Here is a 22693-nt window from a genome sequence, read left to right on the forward strand (position 1 = left end):
AAAAAAAAAAAAAGGAAGGTGCCCTGGACTTGCACATAGGAGGTGACGGATGCATATTTGGGGTCCCTGCTGTGCTGTACACATCCCAGTGCTTGTCAGGCTGTTTGATCTGTTTTCACGTTGGTTTTCGTCCTGAGCTGCCATCATGACTGTCAGCACTTTGAGGGCAGGCACTGGATCTTGTCCATTTTTTTGGTATTTAGTCAAAGGCTTTTGATAAACTTTTGTCAAAAGGATGAATCGTTTTATCCGAACTCAAGCATGGAACAAAACCAACCAACTCAGGCTCGCCGTGTGTCTTCAATCCAGCAATCTTCAGGGCAGTGAGACAGCCAAGAGGCTGGGAAACACGGGAAGGGGAGAACTTTTCTACACTTGATCTTAGCCAAAAGGCCAAGAAGCAATGAAGAACATTTCTGGATAATCACGAGCAGAACTGTGTCCCCCACCCCAGATCACCCAGAGGGGGCCTGTGACTGTACAGAGGGAACAGAATGGCCAAGTCCAGATTCTCCCACAGGAACAACCAAGCCGACCATAGGAAGCTGTGGCTAACCCATCTTGGCACCACACAACACACTGTCTAGGTTTTTTTTGGGGGAGGGGACAGAGTCTCACTCTGTCACCCGGGCTGGAGTGCAATGGCATGATCTCGGCTCACTGTAACCTCCGCCTCCTGGGTTCAAGCAATTCTCCTGCCTCAGACTCCTGAGTAGCTGGGATTACAGGTACCCACCACCACGCCTTGGTAGAGATGGAGTTTCACTATATGTTGGCCAGGCTGGTCTTGAACTCCTGATCTCAGGTGATCCACCCACCTCAGACTCCCAAACTGCTGGGTTTATAGGCCTGAGCTATTGTGCCTGGCCCCATTTTTGTTTGTAATCCTGAAGATTTCCAGGGAATGGGGAAAATGGAATCTGAAGGCAGTGCTATACCAGGCTCCACCTGCAGATTCCACCTGGGGCAGTTTTTTTGTTGTTGTTGTTTTCTTTTTTTTTTTTTTTAATGATTTCCACATTTTCAAACTATTTCAATGGAATCATAATTCTGTGCCTGGCATCTATTGCTCACATTATTTTATATGTGTATAAACATATTTTTTTTCCCCAAAAGATGTTATTTTTAGAGCAGCATTAGGGTCACAGCAAAACTGAGCAGAAAGTACAGAGATTTCCCACATACCCGCTACCCACCTCCAGATTCCCCCACTATCAAAATCCCACACCAGATTGGAACATTTGTTACAATGGATGAACCTACATTGACATATCATTAGCACTCTGCAGCAGGTTTGACAACTCCTTCAGGCTCCTTCAGAAGCCAGAGGCAGTTCATGAGCCATATGACAGGATAGGGAATTTGAGACATTTTACATGGACTAAATTGCCTTCCCAGAGACAGGAAGACCAACTTTTCAATATCCTCACAATGACAGGGAGGGCAAGAATAGAAAGGAGTGTGCAATGCATGGATGTACACATGCAGGCTGAAAAAATCTGCCAACAATAATAACAATAACAATTTAAGTAAATATTCACTGACATATGCTCTATGCAAGGTGAAGACCTAAGTGTTTTACGGGCATGATCCTATTTAACACTCAAACCAACTCTGTAAGTATGAGGAAACTTAGCATAGAAGCTAAGTAGCTTGTCCAAGGACACACAGACAAATAAGTCATGGAGCCCAAATTTGAACCTCACTCTAGCTGCCTAGATGGTTCTTAGAGGGTTGCCTAGATGGTTCACGCTAGCTAGAGGGACTATAGGGGCAGTGTCTATGGTTATATGGTGACCCCAGCGCATGTTAGAACAATCAGTCCCCAGTGTTGAAGCAGATCCTGGCCCTTCTCTCCTCTCACTCTGGCAAAGGACTGCTCACTTTTCCCCGGCCCCAAAGGGACCTTAACACTTTTTGCTGAGTTAAACAATGAAAGAATAATTGTCCATTTGGGAGAGGTCCAGCCATGACTACATCTGACAGTGGATGTTAATTAAGGCAGTTTTCGATAATGACTTGCTCAGGGCCTGGGACCTAGGTGTTTTAGGAATATTTATTGGAGCATCAAAGTATAGTGGCTTCAGAGCCTGGGTTCCTGATCAGGCACGGTGGCTCATGCCTATAATTTCAGCACTTTGGGAGGCCAATTTGGGAAGACTACTTGAGCTCAGGAGTTTGAGGCCAGCCTGAGCAACACAGTGAGACCCTATCTCTATTTATTAAAAAATAAATTTGTTGGCCAGGCACGGTGGCTCACACCTGTAATCCCAGCACTTTGGGAGGCTGAGGCTGGTGCATCACCTGAGGTCAGGAGTTCGAGACCAGCCTGGCCAACATGGTGAAATCCTGTCTCTACTAAAAATACAAAAAATAAGCCAGATGTGGTGGTGCATGTCTGTAATCCCAGCTACTTGGGAGGCTGAGGCAGGAGAATTGCTTGAATCCGGGAGGGGGAGGTTGCAGTGAGCCAAGGTCGCACCATTGCACTCCAGCCTGGGTGACAGAGCGAAACTGTCTCAAAATAAAATAAAATAAGATAAATTTGTTTAATATTTAAAAAAGAGCATGGGCTCTGTGTCAGAATACTACTACATGGTCGCCTCCTTTGAGAATGAAAAATTTAGAAATAAAAAAAAATAACAGAATATTACATGGATTCCTACCCTGGTGTGGCTATTAAATGGCTAGATTGCCTTGGACATATTGTTAACCTCCTTAAGTCTCAGTATCCCTATCCATAAAATAGAGGTGAAGATAGCACCTAACCTCTAAGGCTGCTGACGTATGGCTGGCATATAGTGAGCTGTCGAGAAAGGTTATATGCCATTACTATTATTATTTATTACATCTAAAGGGGTGTGTGTCTCAGGGGTAGGCGTGAAGGAATGAATAGGAGGAGGGAAACATATCAACAGAAAGGAAAGAATGAATGTGGTAGACAGGTGACTATCCTGGTCTAAGACAATCCCACAAGGCCATGGAAAGTCAGTAGAAGAACATGTTCTTCTGGCATAAGGCTCTTGGCAATTCCCTTCCAGCCCTCTACCAACCAGACTCTTTTATACTTACATATTTCCAGCCCAGAGTGGTTTTGCAGTTTTCACAGTAAATGTCTGCAACTGCATGCAGTCCTGTTAGCAACACTCGCTCTTCTGCAGGCCCACAGCCCACATTAACTCTATGTTGAGGCACAAAAAGAGAGAGTGGGTAGTCAGTGACATGCACATCAGTCATTCAAGCTGAGCTTCCAGCAAAAATTAACTGGGCAAGACTGCCCCAAAGGGAGCCAACCCTGAGCTGAGCAGGTCTAAACCAATCCCCAAAAGGTGGCCACAGGGAAATATCTCAGCTGGAAGGAATTTCAGATCTGCAAGTTCTAGTGGAGTGGGTCTACTGAAATAATCTTTATGGTTGAGAGTTTGCTTAAAATTTTAATTTTTCTAACAAATACTTTCAATCTGTGACTTAGGGGGACAAGCTGACAGCCACACTGTGAAGTCCACAGCCATAGGCACAGGTCCTCACAGCTTACTGAGGACTGAATGAAGCTGAAGATGCCACACATGGCAGCACAGTGTGGTCCTCATACAGGAATGAGTGATCCCTGGGTGCTGAATAGGTTCTACTCCTTCACAGGGTGCCCAGCTCAAGCCACAGGCCAGATTTTTATTTTTACAGTTTATCAGGCTTATGTGGGCTTCACCTTCCCTTCCCAGGCAAGAGGTGATAAACCTGGTGCCCAGGAATGGCTGAGGGCCCTGGAAACTATGCATCTGCCCGAAGTGGGCCTTCCTTCCTCCTTAGGTCCCATGGCAGATCTTGATGTCTTATTCACCCCTATTCTCTTCCCCAGTGACATATCTCAGATCTCATTATGAGCCCTCCATGTTGAGGCTCTCAGAATCTCCTCAGCTTCTTCCCTGTGGGACTACAGTCCTCTGATGCGCCCTCTGAGGGGAGTGTAATGAATATATTATTTTTAGCCAGAGATGTTGGCAAGAAATGTTCCCCAAAGGTAACTGACTACCAATTGTGGAGAGTAATGCTCCACAGAGTTTCACTGTGGCAGAGAGGGCAGGGTTCATTGTTTAATCATCATCAAGGACTGCTTTTTCCCAGCCCTCGAATCTGCACCCCACAAGGAATGTACCATTCAGAGGCACTCACACTGAGTTAAAGAGGTATGCTCGTCCTTGACTTCCTTGGAATGACTGAAATGCAAGAAAACAAATCGATAGTTAGACATCCATTTCACCCACCCGTTTGGGAAACCGACCCCAATCGCAATAAGCATGACCTTCCAGGACTGACACAAGGGAGTACTGAGCCAGTTAATGGTGCTGCTGGCAGATGGCATGGGGGCAGAGAAGATGGCAGAATAAACAGAGCCACAAAGCTCGATCTGGCCCACTGGACTGTTTTCACTAGCCCAAGTGACAAAATAAAAAAAAACCCAAACCCACCATGTCATTAAAAACTTCTTCCCTCCTGACATTGCCTGATACAATTAATTCACCTGAGATCATTAATCCGCATTGGTGTTCCTGGTCCCACTTGATTTCAGCCATCTGTGCTGGCCACAGCTTTCCCAGGCTGGCCCAGGCATGGAAACCACCACAAGCTCTTTTGCTTGGCCTCTTGGTCCAGCCCTAACAAAGGCAGCAAAAAATCCCCAACCCAAGAATAAACTATCCAACCCACACTCATCACTTGTCATGCCTTCTAGAAGATTCTAAGTGCCATGACAGTTTACAATCCTAAATGGGAGCATAGGAGCTCTTTTGAGATGTAAGCAACTCGATCTCAGCATCACAGAAACGCTCATGAAGCAGCAATTCCACTTTAACCTCTAGCTTTACATAGGGGTTTCTTTCTTCTGGCTGGAGGGAGGCAGGGAACAGGAGAAACAGGAGCCAGAGCCTGCCATGCAATCTGACATCTGCTTTCATTAACACAGGCCCTGTCCATGTTTTCCCTCTCTGGTTACACTGAGAAGCCTGCCTGACATGAGCCAGCCATGTTCTGCACTGCTGCCTGCATTTTTAATGTGGCCTAACAACGGTGTCCTGAATTTAATATCTCAGTCTGCCCTGAAAAGCAACCAACAAACAAGGAGGTGAGTGGCTAACAGATGACCAGAGGGTGGGTGAGCACCAGACAGGACTCAGATTAGCACGCGAGACAACCATTTTTGTCAGATGTGCAGGACGACAGAGATCAGTGCTGCCGGCCAGTGTGAAAGACAAAATTCTTTTTTTTTTTTTTTTGAGATGGAGTCTTGCTCTGTCACCCAGACCAGAATGCAGTGGCGCGATCTCGGCTCACTGCACCTCCATCTCCTGAGTTCAAGTGATTGTCCTGCCTCATGGGTGTCCTGTCATGGGTGGCACCCAATGACACCCATGTTCTGGACTCTTCATGTTCCCTGCGTTTCCTTTTTCTTTCTTTCCTTTTTATCCCCCCCAAGATAGTTTCACTCTGTCACCCAGGCTGGAGTGCAGTGGTGTGAAAGATAGTTTCACTCTGTCACCCAGGCTGGAGTGCAGTGGTGTGACTGTGACTCACTGCAGCCTCCACCTTCTGGGCTCAAGCGATCCTCCTGCCTGAGCCTCCCGAGTAACTGGGGCCAAAGGTGCATACCACCATAACCAGCTATTAAAAAAAAAATTATGGAGACAGGGTCTTGTCATGTTACCCAGGTTGGTCTTGAACTCCTAGGCTCAAGCAATCCACCTGCCTCAGCTTTCCAAAGTGCTGGGATTACAGGCGTGAGCCACTGCACCCAGCCTGTTTTCCTTTGTCTTAGCACTAGCGTCCTGGATTGAAATCATCTGTTTATTTATCTCACTCCCTCAGTAGACTGTGAGCTCCCTGAAGGCGTGCGCCATGTCTACAATCTCTCTCTGAATGTCCAACACATAAGCATGTGCATCTGGCACACAGTAGTCATTTATTAAATATTCTGAGTCAATTAAATTGTCTCTAGTTTCTTTCGTTTTCTATAAACAATTTTACTGAACTATAAGTGACATAATAAATGGTATATATTTGAAGTATACCGCTATCACCACAATCAAGATTAAACTGCCCATCACACCCAAACATCTCCTCATATCCCTCTGAATCCTCCCCTCTGAATCCTCTTACCACTTATAGATCCATAGGTGATTACAGCTTTCTGTCACTATAATTTATATATAATTTATATTTTCTGGAATCTTTTTTTGAGACAAGGTCTCACTCTGCCACCCAGGATGGAGTGTAGAGGCACGATCATGGCTCACTGCAGCCTTGATCTCCTGGGCTCAAGTGATCTTTCTGCCTCAACCTCCCGAGTAGCTGGGACTACAGGGGTGCACCACCGTGCCTGGCTAATTTTGGAATTTTTGTAGAGACGGAATCTTGCCATGTTGCCCAAGCTGGTCTCCTGAGCTCAAGCGATCCACCCAATCTGCCTGCCTTGGCCTCCCAAAGTGCTGGGATTACAGATGTGAGTCACCACGACCAGTCTAGAATGTTTGTAAATAAACGAAATGTATTTTCATTTACAGTATATATGTGTTTGACTTTTTTCACTCAGCACAATTCTTTTAGGATTCATCCATGTTGAACATATCAACAATTTATTCCCTTTTTGCTGCTGAGTAGTATTCTATTTTATGGATATCACAGTTCATTTCTTTTTGGTTTGGTTTTAATAAGAGATTTGAACTAGCTGACCTTCAAATCCCCTTCTAGCTTCAAAATTATATTCTATTATTCCATGGTCCTAAGTTACAGGCAATTTGGAATGTCATCCTCTAAGAAACATTTGCTAAGACCTTCAAGTTCAGAGCTTAGAAGAAGGTGGCTATTGGGAAACAAATCCCAGAAGAAAGCAGACAGGAAAGTAACAGGAAGCAACAGAGCTTCACCATTAATGACAGAGAAAGGCTTTGAATAATGCATTCACTTCTTTCTCACCCCTGGATCACTGACTCTCTGCCAGACACAATTAGAAATACAGGGAGACAGGCAACATTGTGACACTTACCAGGGCAGCGGTATCCCAGCAAGGTGTGCAAGACAATCCCCCAGACAACCCTTTTCTCCAGGGCAGCAAGGAAACACTAGCTCATTTTATATATTTTATCTTTAAAAACTAAGTTTTGCTAAACGGTTACAATACATGGATTGCCACGAGGCCTTCCCTGGACTGGCATGTGTCCTGTATGTATAGGTATCTGGAAGGAAGGGGCTCCACTGTGGGGGTCAGAGGTGACAAAGGTGTTCTTCTTCTGCCTCTGCTTTCAGCGTACAGTGAACACCGTTGTTTCTGTGAATAAGGCTAATCTTATTTTTTTGAAAAACAAGATCTTTAAATAACAGGATCTTTGCAATGTTTTGCATATGAGATAGAGTACTACAAAGGGGTTCACTTATGGTAAAGTACCTGAACCTTGTGCTATAGAGAGAACTGGCTTCTGTCAATATTTTTACCTTATATTATTTTTGTGGCTAAAAAATGATATGCTTGTATAAAAATTAATTTGAAATGCAGGATATTCAGAAGAAAATCTTTGTGACCTTGTGTTAGAAGAGAGTTCTTAGATACACCAGAAACACAATCTATAAAAGAGAAAACAACTGATAAACTGAACTTCATCAGAATCAGTCCACATTAAAATGGTTAAATATTTTTTCTTTAACTGACAAAACCAAGTGTTGGCATGAATATGTAGCAACTGGAACTCTCAAACATTGCAAAACAGTACAGCAGCTTTGGAAATGGGTCTGGCAATTTCACTTACCCAAGTGAAACGGAAGCCTATGTTCACACAAAAACCTGTATGAGAGTGTTTTTAACAGCTTAATTCATAATCGCCCCAAACTGGAAACAACCTAAATGTCTCAAATGGTGACTGGGTAAGTAGACTGGTATATCCATATAATAATATTCTGTAATAAAGAGGAACAAACTATTGATATACAGAGCAACATGGATGAATTTGAAACACATTACGCTAAGAAGATTGGTAAAAAGAATGTTTAACTATAAGAGTTAGTGAGAGAGATGGAATTGATCTGTTATCTTGGTAACAGAAGAACCATACTCTTAGGCCCTATAAGAAAAGAAAGTCTGGTAATCACTATTAGACTATATATTTATAAGACGGTAAAACTAAATAGACTGTAGGACGTCCAGGTCCTAAGACTTATCTATGTTAAAACTCATATGACTCATATTCAAAGAGTGAATTTTACTGTATGCAAATTAAAATTTTTTTTAATTAATAAATTTGTAAAATAATAAGTCATTTCTAAAATCTATGCCTGCACACTCTATTCCTATATCTGTACAATTAGGAATTGTAAGCAATTCCCTAATCGATGTAAAACTATTCCACACAAAGAGTTTCAGAGGGGTTTGAACCTTTGTTCATTTTCATATTTTTTAATTCTTTTTTTAAAAGTATGTTTGTGAGGATAATTCTGAAATATCGTAAGAATACTTTTCAGTGCTAGGTGTGATGGCTCATGCCTATAATCCCAGCACTATGGGAGGCCGAGGCAGGAGGACCACTTGAGGTCAGGAGTTTGAGACCAATTGGTCAACACAGTGAGACCTCATCTTTACAGAAAAAACCCAAAACCAAAATCAAAAAACCACTTTTCTTGAGAGTTTTCAAGAACAACCCTCTCATTAGAATAGGTCTTTTGAATTACTGTATCAGAAAGTGATCAACCAAGATTTTTTTAAAGGAGTATATCCAATCACATATACCTTCAATAAAATTTAAAACAATTTAATAATTATTTTTCATCCATTTAAATTATATAAATGTTCGTTAAAAATTGTATGCTTACAACGTACATATTACATGGCAGCACACATATATAATTTATAAATAAGTATATACATATTAGGAGTTTATGCTCAAACATTTTACTGATAGGGGTATGTCATTTTAAAAGTGTGAAGGCCAATGTTCTGGGGGTTCCTGTCTGCTTCCAGGCTGGTCCCAAGAGTCACTTTCTCTGGCCTGACACAGATTAGAATTCCTAGAGAGAGTTGGGGTGGGGGAGGGCACGTGGCAGAGCAGAGAAATGCCAGCCAGGCCCCGAGGCACCTCCAATGCTTCCTCCAGGCCTGGTTTGAGAGAGTCTGCTGGGAGAGGCCCACACGTACAAAGGGTACTGAACCCCCTCTCAGGGCTGTCCTGGCGGCCATAGCCACTCAGGTTCCCGTGAGGAGCACTATCTATGAACCTCTGTTTCCTCAGCCTGGCACTCGGGATCAGCTGTGTTTTTTGAGGCAGAGCTCTGGAAGCCTTTTCCATCATGGGTTCCATTCTGGGGCCCCTGCCAAGTCAACAATTATGATGAGAAAAACAGCCATGGAGAACAACAAGCTTCTTGCAGATAGACACAGACAAGAATAGCCCCAGCTGCATTACTGGATCCTGTGGGGCCCAGCCCTGCCTGGCACGGCCTGGCACTCCCTGGAGTGAGGGTGGTACCGAAGGTGGGGAGACAGAAAGGCAGTTAAGGAAGCAATTAGAATAAAGCAAACAGAATTTCAGACCAGGAGATGCCAAACAGACTGTCAGACACATTTGTTTGCTGTCATTACTGCCAGGCAACAAGGCAGCTCTTTTCCATGTTGTGTATCAACCAAGGCTGGTGTGCAGGCCTCCAGGAAAGGGTTTTTGTTTTGTTTTTTAAGCCACACAAAACTTTTCTTCTGTCCTTGAAAGTAACGTAATAGTTCCAGGCCCAGCCCTTCCAGCCAGCTCAAAGGAATGGAAAGGGCTTTGAGTTTCCTGTTTAGTAGCCAAAACCACGGATTTTGGGCCCCTTTGCAAGTCTGGAAGGCAGAAACTCCTTTTAAAAGTAGGAGAACCACTGAAAAATGAATACTCTGGATTGAAGCGGGAGGCAGCAACAGAGCAAACGTGTGAGTTTCTTCCCCCGGTGACAGATACAGGTCCTCACTTTGGAGTCCTATTCACTTGAACAGGCTTCTCCCTACATGAAGGGTCCAGCAGAGGAGCAGAGCCTCTCAAACTTCAGCCCCCTTCTCTCTCTAGGAAGATCAACCATTAGCCACCGAGCATATCCCTCAGGAGGTACAGAGAGATCGGGGAAGCAGACGCCCATCTGCCTCACCAGCTAACACCTGGGAACTAGGTGACCCCTTGCATATCTGCACAGGTTAAGAGGATCTAGTCTTGACATCAGAAGATTCAGGTTCAAGTCCTGGCTTTACAACTTCAACTTATTAGCCACTTGACCCTGAAAGAGTTAGTTAACCTCTGAGCTGCCCCATCTTTTTCATCTGTAAGTAGAAACCATGTCCATTTCCTAGGGTTGCTGAGAACAGTAAGTGAGGTTGAAGCACAGAGTAAAAAGTCCCTACCTCTCCTCTTTGGCCTTTTCATGAGCCTGGAGGAGAGAGATGAAAAGATTGACTCTAACCTACTTGGTTCTTCAAACCTCCTTCTTTGGTGACTTTGGTCTCCCTCTTTATTATGCCAAAAGGCAAGGCTTCCCCACTTTGCAATTCGATGGCCATGGTGGCTCACGCTTGTAATCCTAGCGCTTTGGGAGGCCGAGGAGGGCAGATCACTTGAGGTCAGGAGTTCGAGACCAGCCTAGCCTATATGGCGAAACCCCGACTCTACTAAAAATACAAAAATTAGCTGGGTGTGGTGATGCATGCCTGTAATCCCAGCTACGTGGGAGGCTGAGACAGGAGAATCACTTGAACCTAGGAGGCAAAGGTCGTCGAGATGGCGCCACTGCACTCCAGCCTGGAAGACACAGAAAGACTCCATCTCAAAAAAAAAAAGAAGAAGTTAGATATTGTTTACCAAGTGCTTCATAAACTTCAAGACTCTATATACTTTGTTACTGTTAGAATGTTTCTATTATATAGCTTTAAACAAAACTCATTAGGCTAGGCGTGGTGGCTGAAGCCTGTAATCCCAGCACTTGGGGAGGCTGAGGCAGGCAGATCACTTGAGGTCAGGAGTTCGAGACCAGCCTGGCCAACATGGCAAAACCCTGTCTCTACCAAAAATGGAAAAATTAGCCAGGCATGGTGGCGCATGCCTGTAATCCCAGCTACTCGGGAAGCTGAGGCAGGAAAATCACGTGAACCTGGGAGGTGGAGGTTACAGTAAGCTGAGGTCACACTACTGCACTCCAGATTGGGTGACAGAGTGAGACCCTGTCAAAACAAAACAAAACAAAACCCCCAAACTTATTGATGAGCTGAGTTCGAAGACAACCAACAAAAAAACTTATTGGTACAAACATAACTTCAGCTTTTGAAAATTGAGATGTAATTCACATTACCATCACCCTTTTAAAGTAGACAATTCAGTGGTTCTTATATTCACAAGGTCACGCAACTATCACCACTATCTATTTCCAGAACATTTTCACACTCCAAAAAGAAATCACACACCATTAGCCATCAGCCTCCATCTCCCTTGCCTCCAGCCTCTGGCAAGCATAAATCTACTCTCTGTCTCTATGGATTTGCTCAAGGCACTATACATTTCAACCCTTTAAAGTACTTTTAGGTGTCTCAGTGAGAAGGCATCAGAAATGTTTAGGTAGAGATACAAAGGAGGATTAGTAAAACCTTTGCCCTGAGTGTTGGCTAAACCCCAACAACTCAACAGATCTCACATTCTGTAGGGAAGGGTCAGATCAGTCCTTTTTCCATTCTTTTCTCCAACCATGGCTAGGCCTGGTGAGGTTTCCTATATTGGGTCAAAGTAAGCCATAGGCTCCATTCCAAAGAGCTGGAACCCAAGCAAAACAGTCCTAGATCCTGTTTGGATTTCAGCCTTGAGGATGCATATGGAGAAAGTGAGAGGGGTGATGATAAAGAACAAAGTTAAAAACTCGAGTGCAACTGAAAGATGCTGTGAACATTTAGCTAAGAGGAAAGACTGAAGGGGATTTATTCCATCTTCTCTGCGATAAGAACAAGAGGAAATAGACGGAAATGAGAGACTTGAGTTAATTATAAAGGAAGAACTTCCTGACTCTATTTGTCTTCCACATGGGGACATAGGTCACCAGTAAAGACTAGAATAGAACAAAGCCACTGTATATGCTTATGATTTTAAAAAGACTGTCACATACCTGTCTAGGAACCTTTGAGATAGGGGTAAAAAGCCAAGGGGTGAAAGGATGGCTTTCTTAAGGCCCCTCCTCTTGTGGCTTTGAGCTATGGTAGTCTCCATTCACTCACACATTCCCTCAACAGATGGAGGGAGGGGCAGGGAAGCCACTGGCTCTAAAGGAGGAAATATCTGCTGTGTGGAGTCATAAAATTCCAAGAGCATGGGAACATTCATGATGCTTGGAACTGCAAAAACAAAAGGTGGTGAGGGGGCCTGGGTGCTGGTGTTTTATTGATGAAAGGGAGAGATTCAGCCAGGCACTGTGGCTCACGCCTGTAATCCTAGCACTGTGGGAGGCTGAGGTGGATGGATCACCTGAGGTCAGGGAGTTCAAGATGAGCCTAGCCAACATGGTGAAACTTAGTCTCTACCAAAAAATACCAAAAAATTGGCTGGGCGTGGTGGTGTGCACCTATAATCCCAGCTACTCGGGAGGCTGAGGCATGAGAATTGCTTGAGGTGGAGGTTGTAGTGAGCTGAGATCACGCCATTGCACGCCAGCCTGGATGACAGAGTGAGACCTTGTCTCAAAAAAAAAAAAAAAAGAAAGAAAGAAAGCAAGGAAGAGACTCTGGGATTTAAGCCATTTAATGATCAGACTTTTCAAATTCCCTTCCTGTTGACCTACACGAACTGGGCCCTTTTAGAGTCCTTTTAGGAGTCTCAGTGACAAGGTATCAGAAGTATTTAGGGGAACTAAGCCACTTTCGGGGATGGGCCTAGGGAATGGGGCAGAGAGAGATCCTATAAGATCTGTTGCCTCATGGTGTCGTGTTGCCTGATATTCAAGAGAAAGGATGCAGGCTTTGGAGCCTGAGAAGGACTGGATCCAGCCCTCACTAGCGGTGTAACCTTGGGCCAGTCACTTAATCCTTCTGAGCCTCAGGGTTCTCTACAGAAGGGAGAAACATATTGCCAATTCAATAATGCCCTATTCCAGAGGAACATGGTGAAGATGAAACGATTGTGCATTAAATGATTGTGTGTATAGCAAGTACCAAATGCGACTCATAAAAAGCATTTAATAAATGTGTGTTTCCCTTCACACCAGCACAGGCTTTAAAATGGGAGCTGCGTAACTAGTCTGGAGGGGCCAGGCTGTTCAGTCAGAGCTCCCCAGACTCTTCCAAATCCCCCTGCAGCTTAGACCCCGTACGTTCCTCTCCCACACCTCTTCCAACTGTCCTAAGGGCTTCAAATGGGGCTTGGGCAGTGTGGTTGTTCTCTGCTGAACCAGGAGCAGGATAAACCTCTCTAGTCTGTGGCATGGGGTTAGAACAGCAGATGCCAAGGTAAACATGCAGCCAGTGGGAAAGCAAATGCTGCCAGCTCTCAGCATCCTGCAGAGAAGGAGTGAGGCATGGGAAGCAATGCCTCACCCAGAAGGATGGAGAGGAGGGGATGGCCATGATCAGATATCCCCATCCTCTACAGAAGAGAGGCCAACATGTCATCCTCACCAGGTCTCTTTAGGAAGTCTAGCTTCTGAGTTAGACACTAAGGGTGGTGCCAGGACACGATGGCAGTCAGTCATTAAGAGCTGGGCCCTCGCTGGGCGCGGTGGCTCAAGCCTGTAATCCCAGCACTTTGGGAGGCCAAGATGGGTGGATCACGAGGTCAGGAGATCAGGAGACCATCCTGGCTAACACGGTGAAACCCCGTCTCTACTAAAAAATACAAAAAAAAAAAAAAACTAGCCGGGCGAGGTGGTGGGCGCCTGTAGTCCCAGCTACTCAGGAGGCTGAGGCAGGAGAATGGCGTCAACCCGGGAGGCGGAGCTTGTAGCGAGCTGAGATCTGGCCACTGCACTCCAGCCTGGGCCACAGAGCGAGACTCCATCTCAAAAAAAAAAAAAAAAAAGAGCTGGGCCCTCTTCAGTTCAAATATAAGCCAGAATCGCCAGAATCGTCAGGAGGGCTGAAATACTGGAGCTCAAATGTCTCTCAAAGCCATTGGGCCCTTGAAAACAATTGTTAGAGTTAAAAATGATACGTAAATTAATATGCCTAGGAAGAATAAATACCATTTCCTCACTTATGTTTCAATTTGCATTCCTGATACCAAAGCCAAATGGGCACTGGCAAATGAAAATGTTCTTATACTTCAAAGGCTGCCTATGAAGTCAGCGGGCAAAACCTACCGAACCCCAAAGTAAGACTTCCTTTGTAACCAATCTAGGCAAAAAAGGCCTGAGAAAGCCACCCTCCACAATGGAAGCCACACGCTACAGAGGGGATTGCTTTGAAAATATTCTTTCTTTTTCTTTTTCTTTTTTTTTTTGAGACGATGTCTTGATCTTGTTGCCCAGGCTGACATGCAGTGGCACGATCTGGGCTCACTGCAACCTCTGTCTCCCAGGTTTAGGCGATTCTCCTGCCTTGGCCTCCCGAGTAGCTGGGATTACAGGCACGCACCACCATGCCCAGCTACTTTCTAATAAGCAATCACTACAGTGAAATTAGACTTTGTAGATGAGACTGAGGTGGCTCATAAAAGTGAGTTAGAAATTATGAAATTAACAGTCATGGCTCACACTCATATGATAAGTACCATGTATCAGGCAGGATTCAAACAGTAACTCCAAGCAAAGTTAACTTAATCCTCTCAACAAAAAACAATGAAAATCAGGTAGGTACAATCATTCTTCCCACCTTACAGATGAGAAAAGTAAGGCAAAGACAGCCTAGGAAATATGCCTAAGGTCAAACAATCTGGCCGGACGCTGTAGCTCATACCTATAATCCCAGCACTTTGGGAGGCTGAGGCGCGCGGATCACCTGAGGTCAGGAGATTCTGACCAGTCTGCCAACATGGTGAAACCCCGTCTCTACCAAAAATACAAAACATTAGCCAGATGTGGTGGTGGGTGCCTGTATTCCAGCTACTAGAGAGGTTGAGGCAGGAGAATCACGTGAACCTGGGAGACAGAGGTTGCAGTGAGCCCAGATCGCGCCACTGCATGCCAGCCTGGGCGACAGAGAGAGAGACTCCATCTCAAAAAACAACAACAACAACGACAACAAAACAAACCCACAATTAATAAATGATGACAGAGGTCCAGGCAGTGTGGCTCTAAAGTCCAGAAGAGAATGAAGATGGGGGTCATGAAGGTGCCACCCAAATGACTTCCTAAAAGGAAGGGAGCCTAAACAGAATGAGACTAAAACTGACAGGTATATAGTATGCCAGAAAATGCAAAACATTTCCACATGTGAACTGATAAAACCTCCAAGACAGAAGAGGACACTGAAGCCCAGCGCTGTTTAAGAAACTTTTCACACAGCTTGTAAGTCAAGGTCAGAACTTTAAACCCACAGCTTTTGACTCTAAGTCCCAAAATTTTTCTAGAGGGTATTCACTGTGAAAGTCTGTCTCTCTGATGAAGAAGGATGGATCAATCTGTCAGAAGTTATGAAAATCTCTTAGGCTATTCAAATTTCTCTGCTCTGATTCCATACTGACTTAGCAATGTCCTAAATTTAATTCTCTCGCTCAAGTGGGTTTATCTTCAACAAAGACAACATACAGTCCAAGCTTTCAGGATGATCTGCTCCACTGTAAATTAATGCATTAGAATTGCATTTTCCCAATTAACTTCCTGTGAGTTGTGTTACTGTGAATCACTTCACCAGAGTTCGGTCGCTTGAGTGAACAGATAATATTAAATTTGTACACCTACAATGCTTAACGCTGATTGAGGACCGCCGAGGGGAATACCCTCTGAGTCCCAGCCTAAAAACAGCTTCTTCATCTCAAGACTGAATGAATGATTCTAATTTAAAATCTCTTGGAAACAAATAATTAAAAGCTAAGAAACTCTAAATCCCTTCTTTCTTTGGCACCAGGACCACACGGCAAAGAACTAGCAAAGAATACTGAAGAATACTTCAGGAGTGGTAAAGAGAAATATTTAAGTAATTACAGGCCACTGGAATCTCATGCAGTGGGCTATAGTTTGGGTACAGTGGAGGTTCTCAAAGGAAAACATACACACACGACTTTATCCAGTTTTAAATACACTCACAGATACTGGGATTTGAAAGAACCCTCCCTACTCGTAAAGGTCAACCATGCACCTGAAGCACGGCTCTCCCCCACATTTCTACCAAACCTCTCCTTGAATACTTTCAGGGGCAGAGAACTCACTACCTCCTGAGGAAGCCCATTCTACTGCCAATCACTCTGACAATGCCAAAATTCCTCATGTGAGCTGAGCTCTTTCTCCTTAGAGCTTTCTGATTCCTCCATCTTTAGATCCTCGGCACCGTTACACTTCAGGTTATAGATTTAAAGCTCTTATCTCTCCCACATGAGGTTTTCCTACTATGTAACTTCTCCCAGTTTAGTAGCTTGGTAGGATGAAAGAATTATGCAGTTGGATAAACTGACTAGGTTCAGTTCCCAGTTCTAGCACTTCCTCTGCCATGTCCTCTTGGTTTGTTCAGCTTTCGGGTCAAGAGTTCCCCATCTGTGAAATGGGATAACAATATCCACCTTCTTCCTATCAGTCCCTTCAAATTTTCCCTATGTGGCCTGGTCTGACTATGTTCACTATTGTTTTCTATACCTCTTTTTCATTTCATACTAAAAGGTGTTCCCTAGACACTTCCTACACTTTCCTTCTAAAGCTAATCAAAGCACCAGGCCTTACTGAAACAATTAATTGGGCTTCAGGTTGCATGCACAAACCAAAGTACATAGATTTACATGATTGTCCCTGCTGTGGCACTTGTCCAACATCACGCTTTCCTCCGGTGAGCGCATTAGCATATATTCACCTTCAACCATTTTATTCCAACCCTCTGGGACTGGATTTAGGAGTAGAGTTATGTGAAACAGGATCAAGGAAGAGACAATGTTACTTGAAAGGGTCATGGTGGTAAGAATTATGGTGGGGATTGAAGAACTCATAGCCGAAGAGCCTTATGAAAGAGACATGGGCATATAATTGTTAGGATTTGAGCACAGGGTGCTTGCCAAAATGCAAGAGCACACACTGACGCCTCTCGGTATTCCCTCCAGAAATGGAACATAACTGGGTCAGAATATCCAGACTACCCACTCCACCCCTGCCAGGCAAGGCTAGATCATCTGCTTTCAACTAGGATGGTGTCCTTAGCTAGATCCCCGATACTCTGAACTGGGATTGCATCATCTGTGAAATGAAGGGATTGAGCAAGGTCTCTTACAAGGGTGAACATTCTGTGAGTCCATATTCTCAAGAGAATAGATGCCTCGCATATTAAATGAACATTTCCGACTCAGACTTCTCTTGTGTTTTCAAACTTCCTGTTTATCTGCGTAAAAAGCAAGTCTTTTCTGCTCATCAGATGACCGACCTTATCTGATCATTCCTTGAGACTCCCATCTTGAGACACAGAAACATAAACCCCCTTCCACTTATTTGGGTGATCAATCTTTCTTGGCCAACGCAAGTGCCCGACTTGTTGCAAAATACCAAGCGTTGGAAAATAATCTCCAGAGCAAAAAAGCTTTGTGTCACACTAAAGCAATCTCCGACGGTAACAAATTAGAGGGAAACCCAAGTGTCCAATAAGAAGGGAATGGCTCAGAATGCTGTGATAGGGCCAAATGAAGGAATATTGTGTCTCCGTGATGACAAATCAACAAATACCTAATGAACAGCCATGTCCAGAGCCTTGCTGGGCACCGCAGAGAGCACACAGCTAGTCCATCTAGCCACCTAGAAAACAGGACTAAAAAACATTAAGTCTAAAGCAGTATAATTTGTGGCAATAAATTATGGTTGTTAAAGGAGTTCAGAGAAGATGGATGGGACAGGAGGAGATGAGAGCACTGTAGGAGGGCTGATCACAGCAGAGGGCTTTCATGAAGAGGAAGTAAGGTCAAAGAGGCTGTGAGGCCTTGAAAGGCAGCAGAAGCCCCGGTGACCTACTCCATCTATAGTGATTAAGCAGCTGGAAGAGCATCTGTTTTGCGGCTAAGGACTCCTCAGTACAGTCCAGCTACATCCCCATCTCTTTCCTACAGAGAATAACAACTCGAGGAGAAATCAATGGTGGCCCTGAGATGTTTGCAACATATAATAACAGAAACAGGCTGGGCACCGTGGCTCACGCCTGTAATCCCAGCACTTTGGCAGGCTGAGGCAGGTGGATCACGAGGTCAGTTCGAGACCAGCCTGGCCAGCATGGCGAAATCCCGTCTCTACTGAAAATACAAATTAGCTGGGTGTGGTGGCACGTGCCTGTAATCCCAGCTACTCAGGAGGCTGAGGCAGGAGAATCACTTCAGCCTGGGAGGCGGAGGTTGCAGTGAGCCGAGACCATGTCATTGCACTCCAGACTGGGCAACAGAGCCCGTCTCAAAAAATTAAAAAGTAATAATAACACCACACTGTATGTTCCATGGTTTCATACTGCCTCAGGGCACTGTCATAAGCACTATTTCCTCTAACTTCTCACACCACCTTGGGTATGAGGAAAGGCAACAGTGGATGGGGATAGAGTCAGTCCTAGAACACACATCTTACAAAGCCCCTGCCTCTCTTAGGCATCTGCTTTGTGTGGTGAGCACTGTCCATTGTGCCCACATCTAAACACAGGGCATTCTTATCACTCTTCAACGCACAAATATTTCCTTACTGAAGGGAGTGGAGAGGGTGTGGGATCCTTAGCAGCACTGGGCAGTAAATCTGAAAGCAGAACTTGTTAGTTTCTAAACAAGGACTAGCCAGTTAGACCACAGAGTGGGTGTTTCCATGCAAATTCCAGCACTTTCATGTTGCTCCATGGACTGAGCCCAACCAGGAGAGCAAGCCATGGTTTTTGTATTTTTCTTTTTTGCAACCAGCTAAGGAGTCTTTGATTAGGCCTAGAGAGGGACTCAATTAGCATCATGGAAACGGAGGAGATTTCAGAAAGGAAAGGTCAGTCGCAAGTCTAGCATTTGCTATCAGCCATCTGCCAAGCAGGAAGTGCTACTCAGATCTATTTTTAATCATCTTCCCTAGGCTAGGGCTTCTGGGAAAATTCAGAGGCCAGGGTTATTCCAAGACAAACATTTAATTGCTACCTTTCTGTACACATTTTAAAACAGCCTCTGGGCACTCAAGACCAACTTATACACAGAGGCCGAGTTTCTGGGTTCTGTCACTCTGGTACCTACATCCAAGGTTATCTTTGGAAGCCATGATGGGGGATCTCTCCTTGGGGACTGTCTGGGATATCAAGTAACTCCACATAATGTAATAATTCCTACAGCCAGCAGGTTTCAGATACTTGCTTTGGTTGCAAGTGACAGGAAGAGAGGAGGAGGTGGGAATTCAGGTCCAGGAGTTCATGTTCATTCCCCAAAGAAGTGAGACCAGTGAAGTGAACTGTGCAAACTTCCTCGTCACTCCCATTTTCATTTTAAGCACATTTATCACTTTAGAAAGGTAAATTAAAACCAGTTCATCCAGGCAGTAATCTCGTTTGTTACTAAAGATATTGACTGGCTAAAGAAAGGGGAGAGGTTTCATCTTAATTCCCAAGGCTCCAGCCTGTGCTGTGGCTGGTGCATCCAGCCATGAGAACATTCTGTCCACTGGCTCCTTCTCCCTCCTGTCTCGCAGCAGTGTTACGTCTCAGTTCAACCCAGCCCAAGGAATGAAACATCTCTGAGGTCTGGAGCGGCAGTCTGGCACAGCCAGGGCAGACTACGCAGAGACAGAGCCTGGCTCAGGCAGCCCCTGCATTCTCCAGCTCACTCAAACACAGTTTCCTCGCCTCTCCACACTTACAAACTCAGCCTCCAATTTCCATCCCAAGGTAAAGCCTGAGCTTATGCACGACTGTGCCCCAGCCAAGCCATGTTCCACCTGCCACTAAAGAAGTGGAGGATTGGGGACAGGCAGCTGGTCACCACCCAGTGCCTGCCCCATCCAACAGTGAGCTGCAGAGCCCACTGTGCCTGCAGACAAAGGGGTCTGCTCAGCATCCACCCACCTCTGGACCTTCCCCCTTCCCTACTGTCAGAAGCTTATCTGTCTGCGAGCAGCCGGTGGGAAAGCTAAGCCGAAAGGGCACCTTGGCCATGGGATCTTTGCCTAAGGATGTGAAAAAGGAGACTGGGTATTTGGGGCAACTTGACACCAGCCAGAGCCCAGCCAGCAGGCCAGGGAGGAAGGGACTGACTAGACAGGCATGTGCTTCACAGGAGCTCTAACTCCCTCGGCCGGGGGCTGGAATCCCTCCTCTCAGTGTGCGGAACTCTAGTAAGCTGGGGCACACATGCCCCTGCAGAAAACAAAACAAAAACAAAAAAACAAAAAAGGGCTACTGCACAGGGTCACTCCCCCGACCCAGTTGGACTACACATTAATTGGGGCTTCTGAGCCCTGCTGACTCTTGAGTTCCTCTTCTTGTCTGGTTTCAGCAGAGAAGGGAGTTAATCAGCAAACAGCTTAAGGAAGGATAACTCCCTGCCCCTGCTGAGGGCCACCTGTGCCCCTCCTCTGTGTGCCATGGCTTGATGGGCCAGTGAACCCTATTGAAACAAACAGCAAAGAAACAAGCAGAAGCAATCTGGGGTGCCATGTTTGGTTCAAGTGTAAGACACCAGGAACAGGGGGTTACCTGGAGATTTCAAAGCCAAGCAGACAGCCTGAGAAGGACCAACGGAAGCACTTGTAGTGGGGTGCTGACCCTGTACTGTACCACCCTGAGAGTGAGCGTCTCCTTAGATCTTGTGTCCTAGTTGGCCTGCTTCCCTCGGCCATCAGGGCCCTGATTCCACATCACTCTCAGACCCTCAGAAAAGGAATCTCTGGGGTGGGGTCTGGTGATCTGCCTTTGTATCTCAGGTGATTCTGATGTACTGTCAAGATTTGGGAATCACTGTCCAAGAATCCCCATTTTCCAATGCCTGTTTCAATTATTCTCTAAATACATAAAGACTGCAGAAGCTACTTATTTCCACCTCCACTTGGCCCTGTTCCAAACCTCATGGCTACATCAAAGCCACTGGAATTCTGCAACTGAATTCTCTCTTTAAATTCAGAGAAAAACTCATCAACATGGGGTTGCAATTGCCAGGTTTCAATGATCTGGGGAGCCTTACTCAGGAAGCCAGGAGTGTCAGGCGAGACAGAGTGCCCAGGCCCTGCAAACCCCCAGATCTCCATGAACAAAGGCCCTCTTCTTAGAGTTATGACTGCTTGCTGTTTGCCAGTGATCTACCTGCTTGCTGTGTAGCTGAAGGCACCACCAAGGAGGGACCCGGCCTATTTTTTTTTTGAGACGGAGTCTCGCTCTGTCGCCCAGGCTGGAGTGCAGTGGCCGGATCTCAGCCCACTGCAACCTCCGCCTCCCAGGTTTACGCCATTCTCCTGCCTCAGCCTCCCAAGTAGCTGGGACTACAGGCGCCCGCCACCTCGCCTGGCTAGTTTTTTGTATTTTTTAGTAGAGACGGGGTTTCACTGGGTTAGCCAGGATGGTCTCGAACTCCTGACCTCGCGATCCACCCGTCTCGGCCTCCCAAAGTGCTGGGATTACAGGCTTGAGCCACCGCGCCCGGCCCCGGCCTGACTATTTTTAAACGGCTATGGCATGTTATCAATGCCCACCACTCCACAACATCAACATTGTATAATCACACAAAGCTCAAGGATATATGGTTTACAGAAGCTAACGAAGTTGATTTTCCAAAATAGGCTATGTTTTATTCTCATCCCATCTCAATAAAATCCTATCACTCCTTTGCTTAAAACCTTTTACCAGCTCCTCACAGCATCCAGAACTGTGTCTAAACTCCTTAGTTTGGCCTTCTAGGCCTTGCGTGATCCACCTTGACCTGCTTCCCTAAAGCACAGACTCCCCTGACTCCCCATCTGTCTTCCCTGTGGTCCCTGGACTTGGCCTCGTGTCGTGTTTCTCTGTCTCTGCTCAGAATGGACTCCTCTTTCTTGTCCACTTAGTAAATGCTTATAAACACTAATCTTAGTAAACATTCATCCTGCTCTTTACCCTCAAAACATCTGGAACAACCACTTACAGTGAAACAATGACCGTGTTTCACTACATTTTATCACTGTTTACCTATCTGCCGTCCCCATTAGATCATAAGCTACTTAAGGGCAAGAATTTCAGGCAGGTGCACTGGTTCACGCCTACAATCCCAGCACTTTGGCAGGCCAAGGCGGGTGGATCACTTGAGCCCAAGAATTTTAGACCACCCTGGGCAATATGGAGAAACCTCATCTCTACAAAAAACAGAAAAATTAGCTGGGTGTGGTGGTGCACGTCTGCAGTCCCAGCTACTCAGGAGGCTAAGGTGGAAGGATCACCTGAGCCTGGGAAGTTGAGGGTGCAGTGAGCTGTGATAGTGCCTCTGTACTCCAGCCTGGGCAACAGAGTGAGACTCTGTCTCAAAAAAACAAAAAAAAGAGAGAGAATTGCCTGTAATCCCAGCACTTTGGGAGGCCGAGACGGGTGGATCACGAGGTCAGGAGAGCGAGACCATCCTGGCTAACACGGTGAAACCCT

General features: G+C 45.4%; 1 protein-coding gene across 1 annotated transcript in view; it reads right to left on the bottom strand.

Annotated features, from left to right (window-relative positions):
• YPEL2 (yippee-like 2 (Drosophila)) overlaps positions 1-22693 on the bottom strand; it is a 41321-nt gene that overhangs the window by 3690 nt on the left and 14938 nt on the right. Inside the window, exons 2-3 of the mRNA XM_011953674.1 lie at positions 4171-4214; positions 3073-3181 (exon numbers count right to left, since the gene is read on the bottom strand). Coding sequence (XP_011809064.1) covers positions 3073-3181; positions 4171-4214 — 153 coding nt within the window. The remainder of the gene's footprint in view (positions 1-3072; positions 3182-4170; positions 4215-22693) is intronic.

The sequence above is a fragment of the Colobus angolensis genome, unplaced genomic scaffold, assembly GCF_000951035.1.
Source record: "Colobus angolensis palliatus isolate OR3802 unplaced genomic scaffold, Cang.pa_1.0 Scaffold37, whole genome shotgun sequence".
Taxonomy (NCBI): Eukaryota; Metazoa; Chordata; class Mammalia; order Primates; family Cercopithecidae; genus Colobus; species Colobus angolensis.